The following is a 25,245-nucleotide window of genomic DNA, read 5'->3' as shown; positions in this document are numbered from 1 at the left end:
ACCGATCACCTTTAACAGCAATGACAGCAGACAAACAAACACAACAGCTCCAGTAGACATTTGTTCCAGTCTGGATCTAAAATAGCTGATTCTATAATTAGAGGCTCATCAGCACCTTGGTTTGCTGAATCGGGTTTGTCGGTTTAGTGCCGGAGCAAAAGCCTAAAGCTCGACAGGAAATGGATTTTCTCGTTCCAGATTAAAATAATATATCGTTGAACTTACCATGCTAATGTGTGCAATAAATTGTGCTCTTCTCTCTGATCTGCCTCCTGTCGCTGAAACAGATTCTAATTCTTTCACTTTCTGTGCTTGTTCAACTCATCATAAACGTCAACTGGGTATAGGTGGAGCAGGAAAAAAAAAATGTTTTTTTTTCTGGATATTTGCCATGTTTAATGAGAATGGACTTCACTATTACATTTAAGATTTCAGCAGCTGTGCATTCAGTGACAATTTCATTGAATTTGCATCATGGTACAAATATAAACCACAGTGGAGCCAAAACACACATCTGCACATTAAAACTGTACTATAGTGCTATGATGAAAATTAGGAACACACACGTCTACTTTCTAACGACTGTATATATTCCTCTTTGGCAGATAGTTCTGGACCAGTATCTCCCCCACACAACTGTCAAAAATGATCTAAATTAGGTTTGGTGGTGTAGCAAAACTTTCAGAAATATATTGTGCATTTACAGAGAAACCATTTTCATCGCTCAATAAAAAAAGGTGTGGACAGCAGTATTTCATTTCTTATTTTAACATACATTACTCAAGGCTAATTCGCTTTACAAACCAGGCACAGATTCCCACTTCTGAGCATACATTCCCACTTTGCTGTCTCACTATTATGACTGCATTTGCCTCCATTTACTCACCATACACATTAAGTTATTCCAGACTTGCTTTCAGTCTGGAAAAAAACAGATGTTTTCTCTTTCGTCTCTGCTGGTGTCAGGTGTCAGGTGAAGGCAACTGAGGTAGAGTTCACTGCTTACAATTCTTAAACAGTTTTTTATTTTTGTTTTTGGCATATTTCTCAAATTTGACAGATGACTATAGGTTTTATTTAGCTCTGTGTGTACTTGCTTATGTGTCTCAGTGTCATCTCTGTCTACATTATCTCACAAACACAGGCAGACAAGATTCTATTCTGGAAAACATTTCCCCTTCACGCTTAGTTACCAGATACATGACCTTTAGCATCAATGGCAGTATCCAAACCCTTGTTGTAGCTATTATTGAGTCTGTCACAGTACTGCAGAAGATACTATCCCCTGCCTCTGTAATACCTTTACTTAGCAACATTTGTGGGTGGTCAAGAACAAACCTTCTATGTCAGATCCCTCCATAGCATTTTTATTGGCTTCAGACCTGAACTATTAGTAGGCCATTCCTTCCATTTTACATTTCTTCTTAAATGATTTTAAAACACATTAAATCATTTCTGCTGAAGACCTGCTTGTGTGTTTCGGATCATTGTCTTGCTCAAATATGTTTCAGTATTAAATCGCTGAAAGATGATTTTATATTTTTCTTCAATATTATGTGATGCTAAGCATCTGATCTTAAGCACTGTTATGGGTATGAAGACAATTGACTGTTTGTGATGTAAAAAAATAGATTTGTTTTTCCCGATATTCATGAGAATATTCAGAGAGATGGTCATAATAGAGCACATATCTCCTACACTACTATATTTTGAATCAGCACAGCATAGTAACATGCACTAAAATACACACACACAAACACACACACACACACAGTGCAGAATACACAACAGCCATTTAAACTGCTGTATTACTATTACCATCAGGCTTGACCTTTATCCCAAAAGTTAAGGGATGTTTACTGAGAATAGGTTAAGGGTTTCTTGGATAAAACATATTAAACTGAACTGAATAGAACTGAACTGTTTTTACATAGAAACAAGACAAAAATTAAGACAGCGAAAGAGACAAAGGCATCAGATACATATCTGAAGCCATACAACACACCCACAAGAAACTGGTTAGACAAGATTGACCTATCAGTCTGTTACAGGAACTTTCACACCATTAACATATCAGACGAGTTCAAAGCTACTGAACCAAACAATTGTTCACAAACAAGTTCTCTCTTTCCGTAATCTAATTACAAAAATCGGAATAACCCTCTCCTCAAAAGTATATATAATCAAGGGCAGCTTTGTTCCTGATGTAAGACAGCTGATTCCACAGTTAGGGGCTCATCAAGATCTTAATTAACTGAATGGGGTGTGTTTGTGCAGAGGTAGACACAGGTTACAGCTGTAAGAGGCTGTATACACTGACATTATAAATGAGAAGAGTTTTATATCTCTACATTAGAATCATATACTGGAGTGACTTACCATGTTTGTAGTTCATGTTTGATAGATTGTATTCCTACCCCTGAGTTGGCTTCTGTCTCTGAAACAGACTCACATATTTTCACATAGTTTCACTTTCTCTAACTGCTCATTTGCTCTTAAACACCACTTGAGTGCAGGTGGAGCTTATTCTGTGTGTACTTAACAAACCTGTTTTTTTTTGTTTTGTTTTTTTAATGATAAAGTGTTTATGAAACGGAGGATCATGTTACATTTAGGACTGCAGCAGAGAATAACAGTGTGCATTTCTTGTGCATATGTATATTTATGTACATGTGTTCTTTAAGTCTGATTGGCTCTGCATCATGTTACAAATATAGAAAATACAATGGATGTAAACACACCTCTACTCAAATACAAAGACACAATACATGCATTTTTTTTTAAATCTGTCCTCTTGTGAGTGATCTGTATATGGTCCTTAACATTACATTACGATCACTTGCACTGGTAGCTCTCGCACACAACCTTTTTTTTCTGCTGTCACTTACTGGCCAAATCTACACACTGCATTTTATTCTAAAGCTCAGAACAGTATTCCTGACAGTATCCTTCTCCTTGAACAGTGCCTGAGAGGCCTACTGGAATGTATTTTGAATAAACCTTTCAAGCACCATGACAAAAGTAGTGAGAAATCAGTTGAAAGGATACGGAAAGGCTAACACCAAGTTTATCATCTGTTCCTTACACATTACACTGAAAACTGATATCTGAAACTGAAAACAGATGCAAGAAATGACAATCATCCCCAGACAGTAAAGCCAAGTTGAATGCAACACAGATTTAGGATAAAACACAATGTGTAAGCCCAAAAAGAGGAAATTAGAGCTAAAATCACAGCAAACATGTTTCCAAAAAGAGAGAAAATCTCACAGATTGCAATAAAATTCCCAGCAGAAGTGAAATTACACCTCACACTGCTAATGCAGACTTTTCCAGACCAACACAATTACAATCATGCACACACATCAGAATGATCGCACTCATGCTTTTATTTGGAAATAGAAGGTGTTGAAATTCCATGTGCTGATTAAAACCAGGGAGTCTTAAAAAAAAAAAAAGCCTCTGAAGAAAAAACAAAATCTTGAACCAAGGAACCGTTCAAATAAACGGTCTGAGGTGGAAGTCCAACATGATAAAAGGAAAGGTGAGCAGCACTTAACTGAATGAGGGGTGAGTGGTCTCACCCCTCTGCACTCTCATCAAGCCTGGTACACACTGGTAGTAGCACTGTAATCCTGCAGGGGGCGCTATCCTGGCACTCCCAGCCAAACAGTGTTTGAACTTAGGTTATGTAGTGGGACCTTTGTTTGTATCTGCATCTGCATCTGCATTTGATGCAAGGATAAAATTACTTGTATTTCTATTCATATATTTGTGCAATAGAAACCAGATGTTGGCAACATTTACATCAGAATTGGTTCCAAACTAAAATGAAAAGACTTATTTTCAGATGTAAAAGTATTGCTGTTGACAGCTTTTATATCTCATATATGTCTAATACCAATATTAGAACTGTAAAAACTTTGAAAAATGTCTCATATATCACAAGCATCATTTTCATTTAATTGAATTACCTTTGTCCATGATAAAAAAGAACTTTTAAACAATGAAATTTGAGATTCTCAAATCCAAAACATTCTGAAATTCAAATCACCAGGCTTTGTATGCACTGGTGGCTAGAGTCGACACTGTGATAGAGGGAGGCATGAATAGAACAGATGAGGTGCTGCAATACTTGTGACAGAGTGAAATCATGTTTATTTTAAGGGACTTCCATAAACAAAAACAAAACAACAGAAACAACAAAAAAACCTATAAATTGTATAACAAAAAAAAAATTGCTGATATAAAAGAAACTAGCCGAATCATGATGGTAGCTGTTAAGTATGAAAACACTAATGGCTGACTAAACTGACTTTTTCTACAGTCAAATTTACAAAGTTATATGCACTTCTTTAGAGACTCCACTGAAACTGATACATGAAGTAAAGAATTAAAAATGTACTTTAATAAATTCAACACAACTTAGGGCGTAAAGTAAATAATATTTCAACAGAGCGCTATTTGAAGAAACATGAATGTTGTTACTGATCTGCAAATAAAAAGCAAAATACTGATTCACTTACATTCCCTTGCATTTACTTTCTGCTCAGAGCAAAGCAGGGAATTTTAAATTAACGTGGAAAATCAACCCAAAAAATCATTAGAATCATTAGAATGAGTGTAGCGAACACAGTCTAGAACATTTTCAAATTTGCACTAAGATATCCCTGAATTTCCTTTTCACGACTGCTGGGGCAGTGAAAACCCATAGAGCACCGTCATGTGACACCTGATGTATAGACTTCGTGAAAACATCATGAGTGAGACGATTCTGGTGGCCAGGTTCTGATTCACTTGTTCTCTCACTGAAGTACTCTACAGAGGGTCACTGAGCCTATCTCTCAGTGGCCTGGCCAAACATATTGAGGAGGGATTTGACTGGCTTCTGCTGGTCAGGAGGTTATCCAGTTTTAAAAGCAGACGGAAGTCTCTCGCCTTCAACTCACCATGAGTCTCATGGTTGTCAATCAAAACCTGAGGACAAGAGGAATTTACATAGTCACATTTACAAACTTTAATGTGGTTAACCAAAAACTTTAACACCAAATGTACTTGACTAATACAAAGATTCTCAGTAAAGATTTTTTGTTTTGCCTTTGGATTGAAGAGGTCCTTCTGGGCTATTTCATAAAATTGTGAGACAAACAGAATAATACTATGCTTATTAAGACTCAACAAACAATGCTGTTTATTTAATATAGCTCTTTTATAAGGGGGCTAATACTTTTGCTGGTATATTCCTGATAGACACACAGCACGGTTTGCAGTTGCTGTATCAGAATTTTAAAATAATTCAGCTCATTTTAATGTGTTCTCTGATACTACTTACTCTAGTTTCTCCAGTTTATGTAGTGGATCAAATTTTAAAGCAGAGAGATGCTTCTTTCCAAAGCTTTTAATTTTATTCCCAGCGAGGTACAGTTCTCTCAGGTGTGAGAGGTTTGATCTCAGAGCTGAAGCCAGAAAAGCACAACCATCATCCGTGATACAGCAATGTTCAAGCCTACAGACAGAACAAGAACACTTTCAGCCCAGGACACTGTGGTGTTCTACTTGGCTCTAATTGTTAATCACTATTTTGAGACCACTTCTTGTAAATCCGATAAAACTGACCAAAATGTATAGTCTTTAAATTCCTGATGTTTTAGCTTCGCACTGTATGTTTAATGAACATGTGACATATTGCCAAAAACAATACAGGTTTAATTACAATTGATGGAGCATTTTCTTAGAACTTATACAAGACAAATAATAAATATCCATCTGCTATTGTAATTAATATCTATTACTTGTGTTATATGTGAAGAGTTTAAAAAAAATGAAATGACTGTCATGAGTTATTCTTAGCACGTAGCACATTTTGAACCCTAAATACATATGTCACAAAAGCCACTATTGTCTATTGTCAGTGCATAGCAAGTTCACGTTTTACAGCAGAAAACGTCAAACACCACTGCTGTTCCTCCGGTGATGTGCTGTCTAAAATGGAATTTCAGTGTAAGTGGCTCAAAGTCATTTTTAAACTGAAAAGTCTGTGATTATCTCATTCAGGGCATAAAAAGAAGAGAACAGCTGCAATTTATTCATGTAATGAAGCAAAAAAAGCGTGCTATAGCAGTTAGGGAAAAGTTCCCTCCATTGCTTATAAACACAACTCAGAAAAAATGCTTTACCCCAGAATGGATAAAGTAAAACAGGATGCATGGAACACGAAATGTGGAGTTTTCTGCTTTTGCCAAAAAATGACTGTTGGAGTTATGTGTTTTTGCTAAAACCCAAGCTTTAAATGGAAAAAAAAATTCTATAAAGTTTAATTTTGTAAGTTACCTGTATCTTGAGTTATTTCTACTTAATCAAAACAACCTAACTGCAGTTTGATTGATATTACCTGGAATATACAAAAAAACTGATTTATGAAAATTAATGAAAATGGAGATATTTGTTTTCTCAAATGAACTCCTCATTTTTGCCTGTATATGGTTTTTTCTGCTTTCAATACTGTTTCAAATTTTGATAAATCTGTTTAACTGTCTAAACACTGTGACACAGGACATTTTAATTAATAAAGTTTGATAAACATTTGATGTGTAAGTGATGTAGTGGTGGTGAGCATTTGTGCTAGTTGAGCATTTGTGAACTTTATGACCTACACATACAGACATGCCAACTTTTTCACAGGGCCGGTTTGTTGAAAAAGTTGACAAACAATTTCCATGGAAAACACGCTGTGGCTCTTACAGGGTGAATACAGGCCATTCGTCTTCACACTCTTACAACACCTATAGTGTCTACATTGAATTTAAATGATTTCCATGGAAAACACATCATGGATACCATGCGTAAACTCATTTTAAATCAGGCTCTGTCACAAAGGTTTTCCCTATATCCAGGACGGATCGTTCGGTTTGATAATAGATATATCTCCATGGGCAGGCGTGTTCATTAGAGTCATTCCTCCTCTCTTTGCTCAGTGGTGGCTACTGATCGTTAGGTAAGTAAATAGTTTGGGGGACAGGGTGAATCATGCTGAATACCAAACTAGCCTGTGAGCTCATGCACACAATATGTGCTGTAGTGAAGAGCAGGTAAGGTATGATTCTCAGAGAGATGGTGGTACCTCAGTATCTCCAGTTTACAGTGAGGACTCTCCAGTCCAGCACAGAGCAGCTTCAGTCCAGAATCCTGAATGTTATTGTAATTCAGGTTCAGTTCTCTCAGACTGGATGAGTTTGAGCTGAGAGCTGAAGACAGAGCCAAACAACCTGTCTCTGTCAGGTTACACTTACTGAGCCTAGAGAAAAATCAACAAACCCAATCACAAATCTAAATATTGCACTCACATCCCCCCGCAACACACATAAAAGCACACATAGAAAGGACAGAAGTATTTTACTCTATAAACCTGTAACATATTATTTATTAATAAATCCTCAATACACAGGTATACAAAGACCACTGATATTAACATGATTAGTCATTGTAAATAAGAAAATATTATGCATTAATACAGTCCAACTGTTGACAACTGTAATTAAAGAGGGTGAGTCGTAAAATATTCATCTCTGTTAGGAGTGTATATCACACTTTTGGAGACTAATGTGACATGCATCTCAGTAATTGATCAGTGATCCAATACATGATTCAGTATGAAACATTTAGCCCTGCTTTGATGCAAGCTTGCTTGAGGGACATCAAAAAAGGGTTTTTTTTTTCTCAGTTTTAAAAAAGCCACCAACGCAATATTATTTCAACAGTCTCAGCAAACTTAATGGTGCATACCACACGGAAATGGACTAATTAAGTCACAATAAACCATTAAAGACACTGTTAGAGAACGTGTAGTGAAGAACAAGTTATGCAGGCAAAGTGTGAGTCTCAAAGAGAGGATCCTACCTCAGTTTCTCCAGTTTGCAGTGAGGATTTTCCAGTCCAGCACAGAGCAGCTTCACTCCTGAATCTTTTATATCATTACATTTCAGGTCCAGATCCATCAGACTGGAGGACTTTGAGCTGAGAGCTGAGGCCAGAACTGTACAGCTGTTCTCTGTCAGGTTACATAGACTAGGAGAAAGACAATGGCATACTTTATCATATCATCAATATCCATTTGAACACACACACACACACACACACACACACACACATACACACAAATATGTATGACTGACATTAGCGTGTTTGGTCTATCATGTGGTCTAATTTTCTGTTTCTTTCCTCTGTTAGAGAGATGTACATGTAGACAGTCGCTTTTATGAAGTTTTCGTACTGCTGTTTTTGTGTGTCACACAGGTATGTAAGCTCCCCCTTTTGTTATTTTGTCCTGTAAATTTGTTTTGTATTATTAATCTTGTTTTTGCATAAGCATAGTGTATATTTTGTTGTAACTTCATATTCTTGTTTAACTTTAATATTAGCTCTCAGTATCTAAAGGAAAATTCGTGGGTTTCTCCTCAGCTGGATGCTGTGATCAGGAGAGAATAAATCCTGCCCCTTGGTTGCTTAACCAGTGGTTGTCTTCTTATTATACACAATATACAACACAATGCAGAGTTCAGAAAGTGTCAGACCAGACCGGTCACACTCATAACACAGGAAGGGTAAAGAGGAACATTAAAACACAAGACATATCCTTAGACAGCAAGGTCGAAAAGTATTACTTACTGGGCTGTTCTGGATGCTTTGACCACTGGTAGAAGCCTCAGAAGAACCTCATCAGGTGTAATGAAAGCTCTGCGTGTGTCTGAGCCAGTGTATTTGCATAGGTTAAACACCCCAGGCTCCTGTTCTGATGTCAGTAAGACAAAGACCACAGCTGCCCACTGAGAGGATGACAGTTTTGCTCTGGTCAGAGTTCCTGTGCTCATGTAGCTTTGAATGACCTCCACCAGGGAATGGTCATCCAATTCATTCAAACAATAGAACAGATTGATGGATTTCTCTGGAGATGGATTTTCTCTGATTTTCTTCTTGATGTACTCAACTATAATTTCTTTGTCCTGGGAACTGCTGCCTCTCTGTATCTGTAAACCCTGTAAGAGACACTGATTGGACTCCAGTGAGAATCCCAAGACAAAACGAAGGAAAAGATCCAGGTGCCCATTCTTACTCTTCAAGGCCATGTCCACAGCACTCTTGTGCAAGTCATAAATTGAAATGCTCTCCTCCCTTAGTTTGCAGACTGAACATTTATCTATTACATTCCTGTTGTTGTTGATAAAGGACAGATGAACATACAGGGCTGCAAGATGCTCTTGTATGCTCAGATGTACGAAGCAGAACACCTTCCCCTGGTACAGCCCTAACTCCTCTCTAAAGATCTGGGTGCACACTCCTGAGTACACTGATGCTTCTCTGGCATCAATGCCACACTCTCTTAGGTCTTCATCATAAAAGATCAGATTGCCTTTCACCAGCTGCTGGAAAGCTAGTTGCCCCAGTTTGAAAATCATTTCCATGTCTGTTTTGGTCTTACTATACTTCTCTTGTATGATTTTGGTCTGAATGATCAGGAAATTAGTGAACATTTGAGTCAGAGTCTTTGGAGTCTCTCCATCTTCATCCAACATTCTCTCCAGAACAGTGGCTGAAATCCAACAGAACACTGGTACGTGGCACATGATGTACAGGCTTCTTGAAGACTTTATGTGTGAGATGATTCCGTTGGCTATGTTCTGATCACTGATTCTCTTCCTGAAATACTCCTCCTTCTGTGAGTTACTGAATCCTTGTATCTCAGTGATCTTGTCAACATGTTGAGGAGGGATTTGGCTGGCTGCAGCTGGTCTGGAAGTTATCCAGATGAGAGCAGAGGGAAGCAGATTTCCTGTGATGAGGTTTGTCAGCAGCACATCCACTGAGGCTGGATCCATGACATCACTCAGCCTCTTATTGTTCAGGAAATCCAGAGATAGTCGACATTCATCAAGGCCATCCAAGATGAAAATGGATTTTTCCTTGGTACAAAGGAGTTCGTTCTCTTTCGTTTCATGGAAAAAGCTGTGGAGAAGATCCATCAGGCTGTGTTTTTGGTCCTTCATCAAGTTTAGCTCTCTGAAAGGAAGTGGAAATATAAAGTGGATATCCTGATTGGCTTTCCCTTCAGCCCAGTCCAGAATAAACTTCTGCACAGAGACTGTTTTTCCAATGCCAGCGACTCCTGTTGTCAGCACAGTTCTGATGGGTTTGTCTTGACCAGGTAAGGGTTTAAATATGTCATTGCATTTGATTGGTATGTCCTCTGCTGCGGCTCTCCTGGACACCGTCTCAATCTGTCTGATCTCGTGTTCATCATTGACATCATCACTTCCACCTTCCGTGATGTAGAGTTCTGTGTAGATCTCACTGAGAATGGTGGGATCTCCAATTTTTGCTGCACCCTCAAAAATATGTTGAAACTTCTTTTTCAGCTTTGATTTTTGCTGTCCGCAGGTTTTAACTTCAGGAAATACACATGTACGCCTAGAAAAAGATTTAAAGACATGTAACTAGTACATTGCTTTTTATTCATTGCAAGATATGGGTCTATGCAGTCACAATAAATTTACTGTATACCTATGATATATAAAAATATAAACCTTGTATGTGTATATACTGTTTATGTATGTACTATGTGCAGGTAGTAAGCACACCATTTTTTGTATCTTGCTTTTTTGATTGAAACATACTGGAAGTTTGAGTCCGAGGATTCTGTGAGATACTTGGAGTTGAGCATTATTCTAATTATTCTGGACACACCTATATAGGACACTGCTTTACAGTGTTAAGAAGAGGGACACCTAGGTTTTCCACTCTGAATGGACAAGGTTTAGTTTAGTACTGGAAGCCTACAGCAGTGTCAGTGCAGTAGACATGTGTCATTTCATAGTAAGGTAATCCCTAGTCCAACTGTGCAAAAATGTCAAGGCAAAACAAGTGAGCAAAAAATGAAGCCTCACCTCTGTGTAAAAGATAAGTTTTCCTCTTTTAAGTCCAGTGGAACCTCCATAGACCCATCACTTTTCACAGACATACAGCTGAGTGCAGGTGAGACGGATCTTTCCTGAGGGAATCTGTGTTAAAACAACACAGGTACTTCAAGTTCCAGTATTTATCTCAGTCTGCAGCTTGAGCTCTGAGATTTTTAGAGAAAACATTTCTTAACGAAATTCTAGTAATATCAGGAATATACAATGATCAGCTTCCTCAGTTAACTGCAGGTTATTTCAGTTGTGTTTAAATCATTATTATACTAATATCAGTGATAAATTCAGCTCTGCTATACATTTCCAGGATTGAATGACTGGTAATACTCATAACAGAGTGACTGAGTCCTACATCTCATCTACTTAGAACTTCATGGACACAAAATAAACCGTCACAATAGAATTCTTGACATGGTTAAGTATCTTAACTAGTTAAACTCCTGGCAGGGCAGATGCTATAAAGATGTTGAACATTTGTCTTAAACAACCAGATCATTATCAGTGCACACCATTTCAGAAGTTCAAAATGAAAAACAAAGATGCAAGTGTAGCCAAAACCCACAGGTTTATTCATCTTTAGGTTCTTACAAGAAATTCAAAATAAGTAAACCTGACAAACAAAACAACATGCATCAAAAAATGATAAATGTAATGTTTGTCAAACACACATACACACACACACACACACACACAAACTCTGATCTCACTGTCTTTACCTGAACATCATTGTGTATGAGGAATCTATGATAAAATCTTACCCGTGCTCATGAGGAAAATCTCCGTCTTTGAATTTTAGTGGACACTCCATGGACGAGTCACTCTTCATGGACACACAGCTTGGTACAGCAGAGCCTGGTCTTTTGCTGGATCAAAGTTTAGAAGAACACAAACACTTACTTAGTTATTTCATTTTTAAATAAAGAATCATATCATTCATAAGCATCTTACCCATACTGGTGCTGCTGACATAACAAAAATACAATGATGAAATTCCTCAGCCATCTATAGTTAATTTCAGTAGCATTTACGTTTGAGCTCTGATACATTTTAATGAGCTCTGATACAAATTAACAATTTCATTTCACAATTAGAGAGAGGGAGAGAGAGAGAGGGGGGAGAGAGACAGATTTTATTGTTCTAATCTGAACATTATTGTGCTGTTAAGAATTTGTATTAAGAGTCTATGGTGAAACCTTACCTCTGTTCAATAGGAAAATGTCCCTCTTTGGATTTAACTGGATGATCCATAGAGACATCACTCTTCATGGATGTACAGCTGGGTTCAGGACACTCAGGTCTTTTGCTGAATCAAAGTTTAAGACAAGACAAATGGTTGTAATATTTAGGGTTTTATTAATGATCTTGTACTTCAATAAGCAAACTGATATGGATACAGATGACTATTAATACATTTTGAAAATTCTGTGATTCTTTAGGTACAAGTCTACAGTGCGGTGGTGGAAAGGGATTGAAAATCAATATATTCTGTGCTAGAGTGTCATTGCCTATGGTTTTACTACAGCAGGTAATTCTCTCTCTCTCTCTCTCTCTCTCTCTCTCTCTCTCTCTGCATATGTGCATATGTGTGTGTGTATGTGCATGTGTGTGTGTGTGTGTGTGTGTGTGTGTGTGTATGTGAACTACTCCAGGGATGGACACAGACATCTCTGTAACCCTGGAGACTCTGAAATTAGGCTGAAGTAAGTGTTCTTATAACTATGGAAACACCCCTTATTTGTCTCTCCTCCTAGAGTCCCTCTGAATTCTCCTCCAGCAGTTATAAATACAGACCTCCTCAAAATGCAGTTTCATTTGACTCCAAAAGACTTACCCTGAGTGTTTAGAGGCAATGCTGCCCTTCTCATTCCCTCCAGAGACACTCATTTCAGAGGCAGTGCATCAATAGGACCTTCACATCCAGCAGTACCTGCTGCTCATGATTGTGCATATGTTGTCAGATTTGGTGGTGATAAGGACAAAACAATGATGCAGTGGGGAATCACAATGATAACAGTGTTGCAGTTCGTCAGGTGAAACTGTTCCAGCAGACACAGAGTTAATCTGATGTTTTATACTTAGCCCTGGCAGAGCTCGCACGCGCTCTCTCGCCAAAAGCTCTCCCTCAATGTTTGCCATGTTACAAAAAAAATATGACATTTTCTGGGGTGCATCAGTTTTTCCCAGATATTAAATGTATCAGCAAAGATTATAACCAGGGTCGTCTAAAAACTAACCAAATCAAAATTTAAGAGACGTGATTTAGTATTTTTGCCAGAGGTGTGGTCTCGAGTCACCTGACATGGACTCGAGTCAGAATCGAGTCACGATTTTGATGACTTCAGACTCGACTCGACAAAATTAAAAATGACTTGCAGCTCGACTTTGACTTTAATACCAGTGACTGCAGGCTTCGGTCGGACTTTACTTCTTTGACTTGTAATGAGTTGCCATATTTCATTGGTAAAAATATTAGATGTATTCATCTTATCAAAAAAGTGTGCAGCCATTAATTGACATTCTTGCTCACGCGGGGCTTCAGAACACCGATCACGTTGCATGCGCAGCAGAGAGAGAGAGGCATTGGCGAGCGGATAAGAAAAAGAGACATCGCATTATTGCATTCGGTTTCAAAGACGACACTGTGTGTCCACAGCAAACGGATGGCAACATGTAAAACATGCGGGATCATAGTAACAGATGCTAAAGCAACAACGTCCAACTTTGTTCGACACTTAAGGCTGCACAAAGACTGGCAAATTAATGATAATTATCTATGTATTAATGTTAGGTCAGCCATGGCTTAAACTAGCAAGAAAAGAGCTAGTATGGGTCTACCAAGAAACAATGAGCTTTCGACACATTCAATATGGTGGCACAATATTTTCTTAACAAATTGGCTGCAGTATCTGCCTTTAATCCAGTGCTCCCGTGGAGCGCATTTTCAGCCATGGTGGCATTACACGACGTCATCGCGCAGAAACGTCTGACACACTTTTGTCCAATTTGATTTTTTGTAAATGTAATGTAAGGATGTCCTGAGCTAGCGGTATGCTTACCCTGAAATGCATACTGTAAAAGCAGTTCACCTCGTTCACTCATTCACCCACACACACGCCACTCACTCCTTCACTCACGCAGGCAACAATGTAAGAGCATTAAATTAGTCGAAGAGTGCCTGACTTGTTTAGGACTTGAAACATAAGGTCAAGCATTTGGACTTTTCTTTGGACTTGGTAATCCTTGATTTGGGACTTGCTTGGTACTTCTCTGTCTTGACTTGGTACTTGACTTCATCGTTAAGACATGAGACGTACTTGTTACTCTGATTTGTGCTGTATACAGTTTAGCGTCTGTTAGTCTGTGAGCTTCCTCATAATGAGGAATTGGCCCCTTTAGTCTCATCTTTTAGCAGTGGTACATTACCACATACATTTGACAATTCTTGCCCCTAAATCCCACTTACATTATACTATACATCATTATTATGTATAATTGTTTCTTACTCACATTTCTGCATCTGTGTTAAATGTCTGTGTTAAACCATCTTCTCGGTTATTCAGCCAGACAACGATTACTTTCACCTGCACTCCCCTTCCTGTCTTCTTAATTATCTACCTCATGTCCACAAGCGCAGGGTTCGGATAGCAATATCACTAAACTTTAGTTAAAAAGAGCACCAGACTCATTGTCTTTAAGACTCTATAGGTGAGAACTACATTAAAAAGAACAGGAACAGGTGTGACTAGTTATTAAATTATAAACGTGATCAGACTTGTGTTCAGTAGACGAGCGACGCTAAATGCTGAAAGGCGAAACCAGAGATTGGAAGAGACGAGGTCGTTACGACAGGCAAGTTGGGTATTACACCATTGTAGCTTACACAATCATCAATTACGAAACACAACAAAAAATACAACAAAATGAAACAATGAGACTGAACGTGTGGGAAGCATTTCACTTTCATCAAGCAGGAATTGTGATCACATATGCATCAAGTATCATATTAACTATTTGAGTTAAGAGATCAATAGTTTTTGAGACACACTAAATTCTCATTTCATTGTGATCACACATGCTTTAACTATCATTATTAACTATTTGAGTTAAGAGATCAATAGTTTTTTTGAGACACACTAAATTCTCATTTCATCCACGTTTTCATCTCTTTTGATTCACACACTCACCGCTCCATTGGTATAATATGTATCATCCTATTGAACTATAGATATTATAGATACTATAGATATTTAGCAGTGAATTACAAACCACTGTATCTAAATCTATTCTAAATCTCAATAACACTTATTCACTCCACAACATTTACAGAAAAACCTTTGTATGACACACACGTGGACACACACACACGGACACACACACACACACACACACACACACATTGATACTGTTCACAGTTCACAGAGTGTGTAGTCTGTCTGTATCTGCCCAGTAGCTTTAATTACGTGCTGTTCAGTTTGAAATGTCAAATATTACACATATGAGATTTTTCGTACTTTTGAATGCACAATATGTGAAAGTTTATAGAGTGGATGTGTTTACACAGTTTTGATCACATTAAGCACTACGCTGCTGTTTAGTACTGATTTATTTTACGCATGGCTGAGTCTTAAAAAGCTGAAAAGCAGCAGCATTTGGATCTTCCCCTTTATTAAAGGAAAGTGGACTGAGCTGAGTGAAACTGATGGCTATTTTATGGAAGACATGCTTTAGCAATGGGAGTGTTTCCACCGCCCCCGCACGAGTGACATTCGTTATCAGAGTCGCAGCGACACAGAGGCACACGGGCACTGACTAACCGAAATTTATCTGCCAGATTTGCCTTCGCGTCTTCTCCCCAAATCTGGTTGAAGACAAAAGCTTTCAGACCGCTGTGCGCTTTGATTTCATCGAGACCTTTCAAAAGATTCTGTGGCACATTCTCGTTAAGGCAGCTCCTTACACAGGGAGAGTTAAAAGAGTAGAAAATCAGGCAACTCTCTGTCTTAGATTTCAAAAGCTTTGTCTTGGGGGAGTTGTTGGGCGGATTAAGCAAAAGAGACTCTGAATGTCTTTTATAGCCTTTCTTCTGCTCTTGTCCAGCCGCGATGAGCTCGCTTCCTTGGTAGACGGAATATGTCTCGTTTTTGATGATGTTTTTTACCAAGTTTGCATCCTCTCCTAGGAGGAAGTTGCTCCCGGTGGGGTTAAAATTCTTTTGGCACTGGTCCCTCGGAACATTAATGGCCACAGCGTACTGACGAGGATGCCCATCAGGGTCCACTCGTTTGTAGCTGGTTAAAAGAATACAAAACAAGTTATAAATGTAATGTGAAGTAATGTTCTTTGGAGTTACAGCTACCAGTGTGGGTGTATGGGTGTGTGAGTGTGATTGTGTGTGTGGGCGGATGGGTGTGCTATAACAAATAGCATAGCGATGATGACTTTTCCGTAAATAAACTGTTCCTAAAATCATCTTTTTGTTTTTATCTTTTATAGAACCACATGTTGTCTTTGTAACGTTTTTGTGATATCTGTAGACACATCAGTATCAGTTATGCATTATGTGTGAACAGTGACTCCTGTAACACTTGAAGCTACATGTTAAAAACGAGAGAACTTCCTCCTGCAGTACATGTGAAAAAGCTCAGGGTAAGTGACAGCTTATGGCTTTGTCAAGTTCCCTCATACAGCTCTTTCACAGACAGCCAGTAGTTTTCAATGGCCAACACTTTACTGAATAGCAACCAGAGGCACACTTATGTTTTGAAGATATTATGGGCATTAACAAATAAATAAATAAATAAATAAACAACGGTCAGTTTAAACACAATGTCTGAAATGTATTATGATGAACAGATCATGTGCCAAAAGCTTAATTATTTACATGTAGTCATGTCTAGTTGTAAATATGTTGTTGCTTACTTGCTCTCAAAGAATGCAATCATTTTCGCCAGAGTTTTAATGTCAATGCTGTCATCTTCGACGCAAAATATACAAGGAGAGAGCAGCACAAGAAGGCTTAATGCAGATAGTGCGCCTGGAGACATCTGGAGAGAAAACACACACAGACATACACACACACACACACACACACACATATATATATATATATATATATGTATATATATATATACAGTACAACACAAGATTTTAAAGAAAAAAAAACACTGGCTACACTGAATATGAAAAATAAATTACTAAAAAGTTAAACGTCAACATATTTTCACACTGAAATGCTAATGATATGTTACCCTACATAAGAGCTGAGGTATTTGTATGGCAAACAGAAAGGTCAGGAATTTCATCAGTTACATTTTTTAGTGGATGAGAAAAGCAGCGAAAACAATGTAGTAAAGACTGATGAGAGAGCAGAGAGGTTGACACAAAGATAAAAAAATATATATATAAACAGAGAGATTTACTCGCCTTATTATTATTTCTTTTCTTTTCTTTTCTTTTCTTTTTTGGAAGCTGTTCTCTTGGTGATGTTAGGAGTGTCCTTCACTGGAGACTTGTAAGGCTGACAGTGCTGATATGCAGGAGGAACTAAGATTCTAATGACCACCCCCCCCCGCCTCTTTTTCTTTTTTCTAAGAGCAATCGATTCCTCATTTTCTTCGTTTTAAAGATAAAGGTCTTATCTAACTATCTAAAAACATCTTTCTGTTTGCAACACATTTGTGTCATTTATGTAAACACACAGTGTGCATGACAATGATCTCGAGCAGAGTAGAAAACCAAACAACGCCAGACAAGTTCAAAAGCAGACGAACGGCGACAGCTGAGATATCAGGAAGTCGATAATTAAACAAGTGTGAGGAAGAAAGTTAGAGAGCACTTTAGACAGCGATCATAGCTCTCACTGCGTTTTTGATCATCTCACCGCGGTTTCACTAAATGTATCACATTTGCTAGCAAACTAGCCTCAAGGCTGTACCGTTGACTGTAAGAGTAAGGTGGGAACTTAACTGCTGCTTTCAGAAGATGTTGCACCATTCAACACTACATTCTTAGCACATCGTTGGAAATATTGCAGCATTGGCAGTAATAGAATAGAATTTCTTTCTTTTTTTCATAGCATGTCATTATAATACTCAGCAAGCTCTTATCTATTAACAGTCTGGCATTGTTGCTCTATAACATTCCAGCAGGGGGCATTATAAATTTTACATAAACCTACCTTTGTCTCCCCATTCACACTAATGGAAAATGTTGTCAGTTTACCACAAGACAGAGGAGATATGCAAATTCTGTTTACATATCATATAAAATGTAGTTTTATTGTATGTACAGTTGTATGTACATGTACAATACAGTTTATTCATAGTTATACACAATGACCTCACAAGCAGTCGCATTGTTAAAATTCCCTTCTAGGACTTTGTGAAATGGGGAATACATCCCAGTCTCAAGTTTAATGAGGCCCAGCACTTCTGGAGCTCACAGTGACACCTGAGCTCTGGTTCTCATATTACAGGAAGAGTATACATTAACATAATATTTGTATATTCACAAAAAAAAAAAAAAAAACGAACTGAGTAGCGGCTACAATCAGCTGGTGTAATACACACTCATACAACAACACAGTAAAATATGCAACGACATATACCAACAATGACTGCTTAGCAACATGTGTTACCAAACAATCATTTTCAAGTACCAATTACCAGGTACCAAATACCAGGTGCAAACTTAATGGCAGAAATAACACTTTGTTTACAACGCTAGAGAACGAGTTCTTACCTTAATGTTATATGACAACTCAAAAAAAGTTATAACCGCTTCCAGTTATGGTACAATCAATGACTTTTCTTTATACGGTACATCAATATACTCAGAGGTTATTTTGGTCTAGTATTGACACTGAAAGTTTTTTTCCTAAAATGTCGTCTGTCTTAAATATGACAGTTTATGTATTTATATGGACCGCTTTACTTTCCCAAACACAATTCAGAAAAGCACATGTTTAGGGGGAGAACTATTGGTAATCATTTGTATTTTCCATAATTTATTAATCAGTGTTAATAAACCTTAGACATTTAGGCTGAGTCACATAGTCCAAGCATTAGACAGTTAGATTGAATGATGTTGTCTAAGCCTTAGACAGTTCGATTGAGAGCCACTGGTGCTAAGTGAGTGAATGGGGGTCACTCTGGCCTTCTGGCAGAGAGAATGAGAACCAGCTGGTCAGTTCATATCCAATCCGTACAGTTCCTTCCCTCAGACTGTTCCAATGCTTTCTTATTTCTTCTCACTTTGACTGCGTACTCTAAACTCTGCAACATAAAGGAACGTGTATCAAAATCAGAGTAAGGCAAAAATAATGAATAGTTTCCTCAGGAAACAAATGTGGGTCAAATTTACAGCTGTTTCTGGAATGTCATGTTTTAGGGTACAGAATTATTTTAATATACAATATTTAAATATATATTCTATCAAGGCCAATCCACAAATGCCTTTAGCTCTTCAAAGCTGATTTTTTAATGGATGAACTTTGAACAAACTAGCATTACTATACTGAGCAACTCAGTTCCAAGTTATATGTATTGTTGCTTGCTTTTAAGTGACATTTGACATTAAATTGTAACCATTATGTTTCATGAGAAAAGATTCCATTGTTTTCAATGCACTTGTTTCTCACTTTAACTGTCCAGAATAAAATAGTAAAGCTTACATTAGTTTCTCCAGTTTGTATTGTGGATCATTCAGTAGTGCAGAGAGCAGCTTCACAGCAGAATATCCCACTTGGTTGAATTTCAAATACAATTCTCTCAAGTGGTGAGGATTTGATTTCAGGGCATTTTCCAGGGAAAGGATGCCTTTTTCTGTTAAGTTACAGCTGTACAGCCTGTAGAGGGATAGGACAGGACTTATTAATATCAAATTAATTTTCGAATTTTCCTTTTTGCTGATCCTATTTCAGCCACATAACATCACTTAAAAGTGACTTATATCACTTAAAAGCCACTTAAAAGAAAAACAAATATAAAAAGATATATCTTACTTCAGTATCTCCAGTTTACAGCAAGGATTCCCGAGTCCACTAGAGAGGAGTATCAATCCTGAGTCCCGTACATTATTGTAGCTCAAATCCAGCTCTCTGAGACTGGAGGAGATTGAGGTGATAATTGGAATGATTAACATACAACTGTTCTCTGTGAGGCTGCAGTCACTCAGTCTGGAAGGGAAAAAAAAATACAAACAAAATAAACTGAGATGGTTTTGGTGCTTTTTTTCATTTTGTGCCTTTTTCATTCATGTATTCATATCTGAATAAAAAGAAGAACAATGAAGAACTCCAAGAGCTATGATAATCTAGGCTGCATATAGTGTGACTTTCAAAAAAAAAAAAAAAAAAATGCTCCCATTAGACTCTTGTGTGAAGGGAGGAAAAGACTGAATTTCTTCTCTGGAACTCTGTAAATCAGTATGAACAAATTACTTTACTTAAATGATTAAATTCTTTAACTCTTGCTTGTAATTTGTTTAACATATCCACAGTAACAAATCATCAAACCACACAAGTTCTTAACTTACTTTAGTGCCTCCAGTTTGCAGTGTGGACTGTTGAGTGCATGAAAGAGTGACTTCACCCCTAAATCATTAAGCTTGTTATTACTCAAGTCAAGCTCTCTCAGACCTGAGGAGCCTGAGCTGAGAACTGAGGCCAATGTTGCACAGCTTTTCCAAGACAGATAACACTGGACCAACCTGATCAAAACCAATCAATCAGTCAATTAATGCACCAAGCAACCAGTCAAAACAACCCCTCCGTCAGTCTTTTAAACAGTTATAACAATTATTTCAGATATGTCACAAATTCATCATAAAATCATGTAGATTTACTACTCTCCTTAAACTTTGTGCGTTATATTAAATCAATTTTGGCATTGTAGTTATTTAACTTACTGTAGTTTCTCCAGTCTGCACTGAGGACTACTTAATCCAGCACAAAGCCGTTGTATTCCTGAATCCCTTAGCTTGTTGTAACTCAAATTCAACTCTTTTACATTTGAGGTGTTTGAGCTAAGAGCTGATGCCAGTGGCCCACAGATTTCTGATGTAAGTTTACAGCTGATTAGTCTGGAGGAGAAAACAAGTTAAGTTTTGCTGTAATTTTCTTTTTTTCTCCTTAAACTCAATCACATTCTCTTGAAAGACTGCAAGTAACAAAGATCAAATTCACAACAGACATGAATAAACTGAGAAAGGAGGATTGTTGGAGGATGCTGTCCTCTAAAGCAACTGGTTTACAAAATATGTTCTTCTACAGTGTAACACAACTCTGGCAAGATTAATGACTAATCACAGAATATATTTACTTCATTACAAAGTATATTGTAGACTTCAAGCAGCAAAGTATCATAAAGCTGTACTCACAAAGCTATTCTAGATTCCTTGAACACAGGAAACAGCCATGTAAGGCCCTCGTCTGATGTGTCATATTTGCGCAAGTCAAACACATCCAAGCACTCCTCTGAGGTCAGCAATATGAAGACCAAAGCTGACCGCTGAGCAGGATTAAGTCTAGATTTTGATGGGCTTCCAGAGCTGAGGTACTTTTGGATTTCCTCCACTAGTGAATGGTCATTCAGTTCATTTAGACAATGGAACAGATTAATGGATTTCTCTGGAGATGGGCTAAGCCAAATCTTCCTTTTAATGTGTTTTACAGTTTCCTTGAAGCCTTTTCGGCTGTGTTGTGTCTTTGCTGTGAGTTCTCCAAGAAGATTGTGATTAGACTCCAATGAAAGTCCAAGGAGGAAGCGGAGGAAGAGGTCCAGAAGTCCACTCTTGCTCTGTAAGGCCTTATCTATTGCAAGCTTGTGTAAGTCATGCAACTTTGCAACTTTTGATGAGTCCAAGACATTTCTGTTGAAGTTAATAAAAGAGAGATATACATATACAGCAGCCAGATGTTCCTGAATGCTCAGATGCACAAAGCAATAAACTTTCCCAACGTGGAGCCCTATCTCCTCTCTAAAGATCTGAGTGCACACTCCTGAGTAAACTGATGCCTCTCTGACGTCGATGCCACATTCTTGCATGTCCTCCTCATAGAAGATTAGATTACCTTTTTTTAACTGCTCATACGCCAGTTTCCCCAATCTGAAAATCATTTCCACATTTGTCTTATCTCCATTTGCATACTTCTCATTCTTGATGTTTGTTTGAAGAATCAGGAAATGTGTGTACATTTCGGTAAGAGTTTTGGGGATTTCTCCATTTTTGTCAGCAGTCAACATCCTCTCTAGAACAGTGGCTGAAATCCAGCAGAACACTGGTATGTGGCACATGATGTACAAACTCCTCGATGTCTTCACATGTAAGATGACTTTTTTGGCTAAGCTCTGATCACAGATTCTCTTTCTAAAGTACTCCTCCTTCTGTGAACCATTAAACCCTCGTACCTCAGTATTCTGGTCAGTGTATTCAGGAGGGATTTGATTGGCTGCTGCTGGTCGAGAGGTTATCCAGATCAGAGCAGATGGAAACAGACTGCCCTTGATGAGGTTTGTCAGCAGCACATCCACAGAGGTTTTCTTGGTGATATCAGTACATTTCTCATTGCTCTGAAAATCCAGCGGTAGTCGACACTCGTCAAGACCGTCAAAGATGAAAACCATTTTGTAGGCATCATCGCATGAGAGGTCTACATCTCGTACTTCCATGGCAAAATGACGTAGAAGTTCCACAAAACACAGCTCTTTCTCTTTGAAAATATTCAGTTCTCGAAAAGGCAGAGGAAATATGAAATCTATATCTTGATTTGCCTTGCCTTCAGCCCAATCTAAAATGAACTTCTGTACAGAAACTGTTTTTCCAATGCCAGCGACTCCTGTTGTCAGCACAGTTCTGATGGGTTTGTCTTGTCCTGGTAAGGGTTTAAATATGTCATTGCATTTGATTGGCGTCTCCTCTGTTCCTTCTCTCCTAGATGCTGTCTCAATCTGTCTGATCTCATGTTCATAGTTGATATCTCCATTTCCACCCTGCATAATGTAGAGCTCTGTGTAGATATCATTGAGAAGAGTAGGATTTCCTCTCTCTGCAACACCTTCAAATATACACTGAAACTTTTTGCTCAGATTTGATTTGTGTATGTTACGGACTTCTTGTTCTGTTGCCGTAGACTGATGTCTATGAAAAGATCACACAAGACATGGGTAGAAATGAGATTACTAATTTTAGATTGGCAGGTCGCATGACCTGTACAAATTTAACATTGATCATTTCATTTAAGCCTCTAAAACACTTAGCTGTACACCTCTGTTGGCTTACTATGGTCACAATCAACCAAAAGGCTGAAACTTATGAGTTTCTGTATGTAATCCATATTGTGTCCATGACCAACCCAAGTGATTGTAACATCAGCTTCCAACCAGCACTCAACTCTGCCCCTCCCACCCTGGTCAAGTTCAGCCTCTCCTAATTATTAAAGACCCCTCTTGCTTATAATAGTGTGTAGTATATGTAGGACTCAGTCAAACATTTCGTTGTGAGGTATTGCGCTTTCTCACATTTACTGAGCTGTTGCTTCCTGACCTGCTGTACCAATATTCCCATTTATAACCTTGCTCAGATCTCTGTCTGATGTTTTTGGTTTTGGTAATTGCCCTGTTCTGATGTGCAGTTTCCTGAACACTGGAATGATTTACGATTTCAATTTGGTTTGTTTCTTGGAAAATCTGCCCTCAGAAACTGATCTCATATCTCATCTCGCATGTCTCCTTTAAAATCACGTCTCTACCTTGCTGCTTGTATAATCCACCTGAGGCTAAAACAGAAATGAAAGTGTCATTGTGGAAAGTGTAGACAGCTCATGTCATGGGGCCTAAAATTTTGGTTGCAGTCCAGATTTCAAAACCAGTTCTGTTACTGTTGTTGTAGCTGTTGTTTACCAGTTCAACGGAACACGTAAAGCTATCTGTAAAACACTTAATAGTACGCGACTGCTTCCTTATTATGAACATACTCCATGAAGCAAATCAGTTTAGTGAATTAAGCCAGTTAAATGGGATGATCTTACCTTTGTTTTATAAGAGCACTTTTTCTTCTGAACCTCAGTGATCGACTCATGAATGAGCTTGAATGCAACAAATTGATTCTTTTTACCATTCATTTGGAAAAATGACGTAAGATTATAACAACATATATTATGAACTCTGAAAAAGGACTTATTCGGCAATGAAAATTTCTTGTGTAATTCTAAGACAGTCTAAAAAGAAACATATAAAGGTTGTGACCAAATCCAGTGGTCTTACCTTGGTTCTCTGCTAATCAACCAATTACTTTGCATAGGACAGACTGGTCTCTCTTCCTGGACAGGACTGCAATACAAAAAAAGCACACATTTGTATGTTACCAACCAAACTGTACCACCTATATTGTAAATTGTAATGATTTAAATTATAACACTTCAAAAAGTACATTCTGTGTCTTCTACAAAACTGAATGATTAGAATTGGTAACCTAGATACTTATATGCCAAGACTGCTGGAGTTCTGCTTCTATATGTTTAGCTAGCAGTAGCATGCATAAAAGTTGAACAAAACTATCTCAATATTTCAACATATTTTGGTTCAAAGTTTGTTCCCTCTAACTAAAAATGTGTGTGTGTGTGTGTGTGTGTGTGTGTGTGTGTGTGTGTGTGTGTGTGTGTGTGTGTGTGTGTGTGTGTGTGTGTGTGTGCGCGCGCGTGCGTGTGTGTGTTCTCTCAGTTTGTTTTTTCTGATTGTCATGTTCTTACCTTGGTCTTGGTTCTCTGCTGATGGCTCCATCTCTGGGTCGCATTGGTTCATCCATTGACCAGCTACTCCATGTCTGAGCGACTGATCTCTTTTCCTGGGATGGACTACAAAACCAAGACATGAGACATTGTAAAACATATTGATTGCTGCATAGAACATTGAAGAGCCATATTATGTCACCATAAAAAACATAAAAATGTTGAACTTTGACAAAGTGATATACTTTCTAAGCATTTATTTTGTCTGTTTGCTTGCTTTGCTTTGCAAATTCATCTCTTTTTTGCCACATTACATAAGTATACCACTAAAAGTGGAATTCTGAGAGAGAGCACTTTGAGTTTAATGAAAACACATAGTATGTTGTCAGAAACATATCATCTCACCTCAGTTCTGTGGAAACAGCCGTATGTCTGAGCCTCATGGGTTCATCCATCGACCAGTTACTCCGCACTGACAAACAGCTGTGCACTGGTGAAGCTGACCTCCCTTGTACAGTCAGACTTTAAGACAGGAAAACATTTTTTTTTTCATCA

The 25,245-nt window shown here is 38.0% G+C and overlaps 1 protein-coding gene across 1 annotated transcript; it reads right to left on the bottom strand.

Annotated features, from left to right (window-relative positions):
* Window positions 1–15,672: 15,672 nt before the first annotated feature.
* Window positions 15,673–24,767, bottom strand: LOC115814121 (NLR family CARD domain-containing protein 3-like). The gene is made up of 4 exons (XM_030776844.1): window positions 24,712–24,767; window positions 21,342–23,102; window positions 20,499–20,672; window positions 15,673–16,252 (listed from the first exon to the last, which is right to left on the bottom strand). Exons 1-4 carry the CDS (start codon window positions 24,765–24,767, stop codon window positions 15,673–15,675), a joined length of 2,571 nt encoding a protein of 856 aa, XP_030632704.1.
* Window positions 24,768–25,245: the final 478 nt, after the last annotated feature.

The sequence above is a fragment of the Chanos chanos genome, chromosome 6 (assembly GCF_902362185.1).
Source record: "Chanos chanos chromosome 6, fChaCha1.1, whole genome shotgun sequence".
Taxonomy (NCBI): domain Eukaryota; kingdom Metazoa; phylum Chordata; class Actinopteri; order Gonorynchiformes; family Chanidae; genus Chanos; species Chanos chanos.
Note: the sequence above shows the minus strand (reverse complement) of the source record. Positions and strands in the feature narration are given on the sequence as shown.

What these genes read in the sequence shown, in the direction of transcription:
- LOC115814121 (XM_030776844.1), bottom strand. Translation starts at nt 24,767, where the DNA reads ATGGATGAACCAATGCGACCCAGAGATGGAGCCATCAGCAGAGAACCA. An exon ending in AGCAGAGAACCAAGACCAAG is followed by an intron (nt 23,103 to 24,711) that starts GTAAGAACATGA and finishes ATCTTTTCATAG; the next exon opens with ACATCAGTCTACGGCAACAG. An exon ending in AAGGAATCTAGAATAGCTTT is followed by an intron (nt 20,673 to 21,341) that starts GTGAGTACAGCT and finishes GGTTTTGATCAG; the next exon opens with GTTGGTCCAGTGTTATCTGT.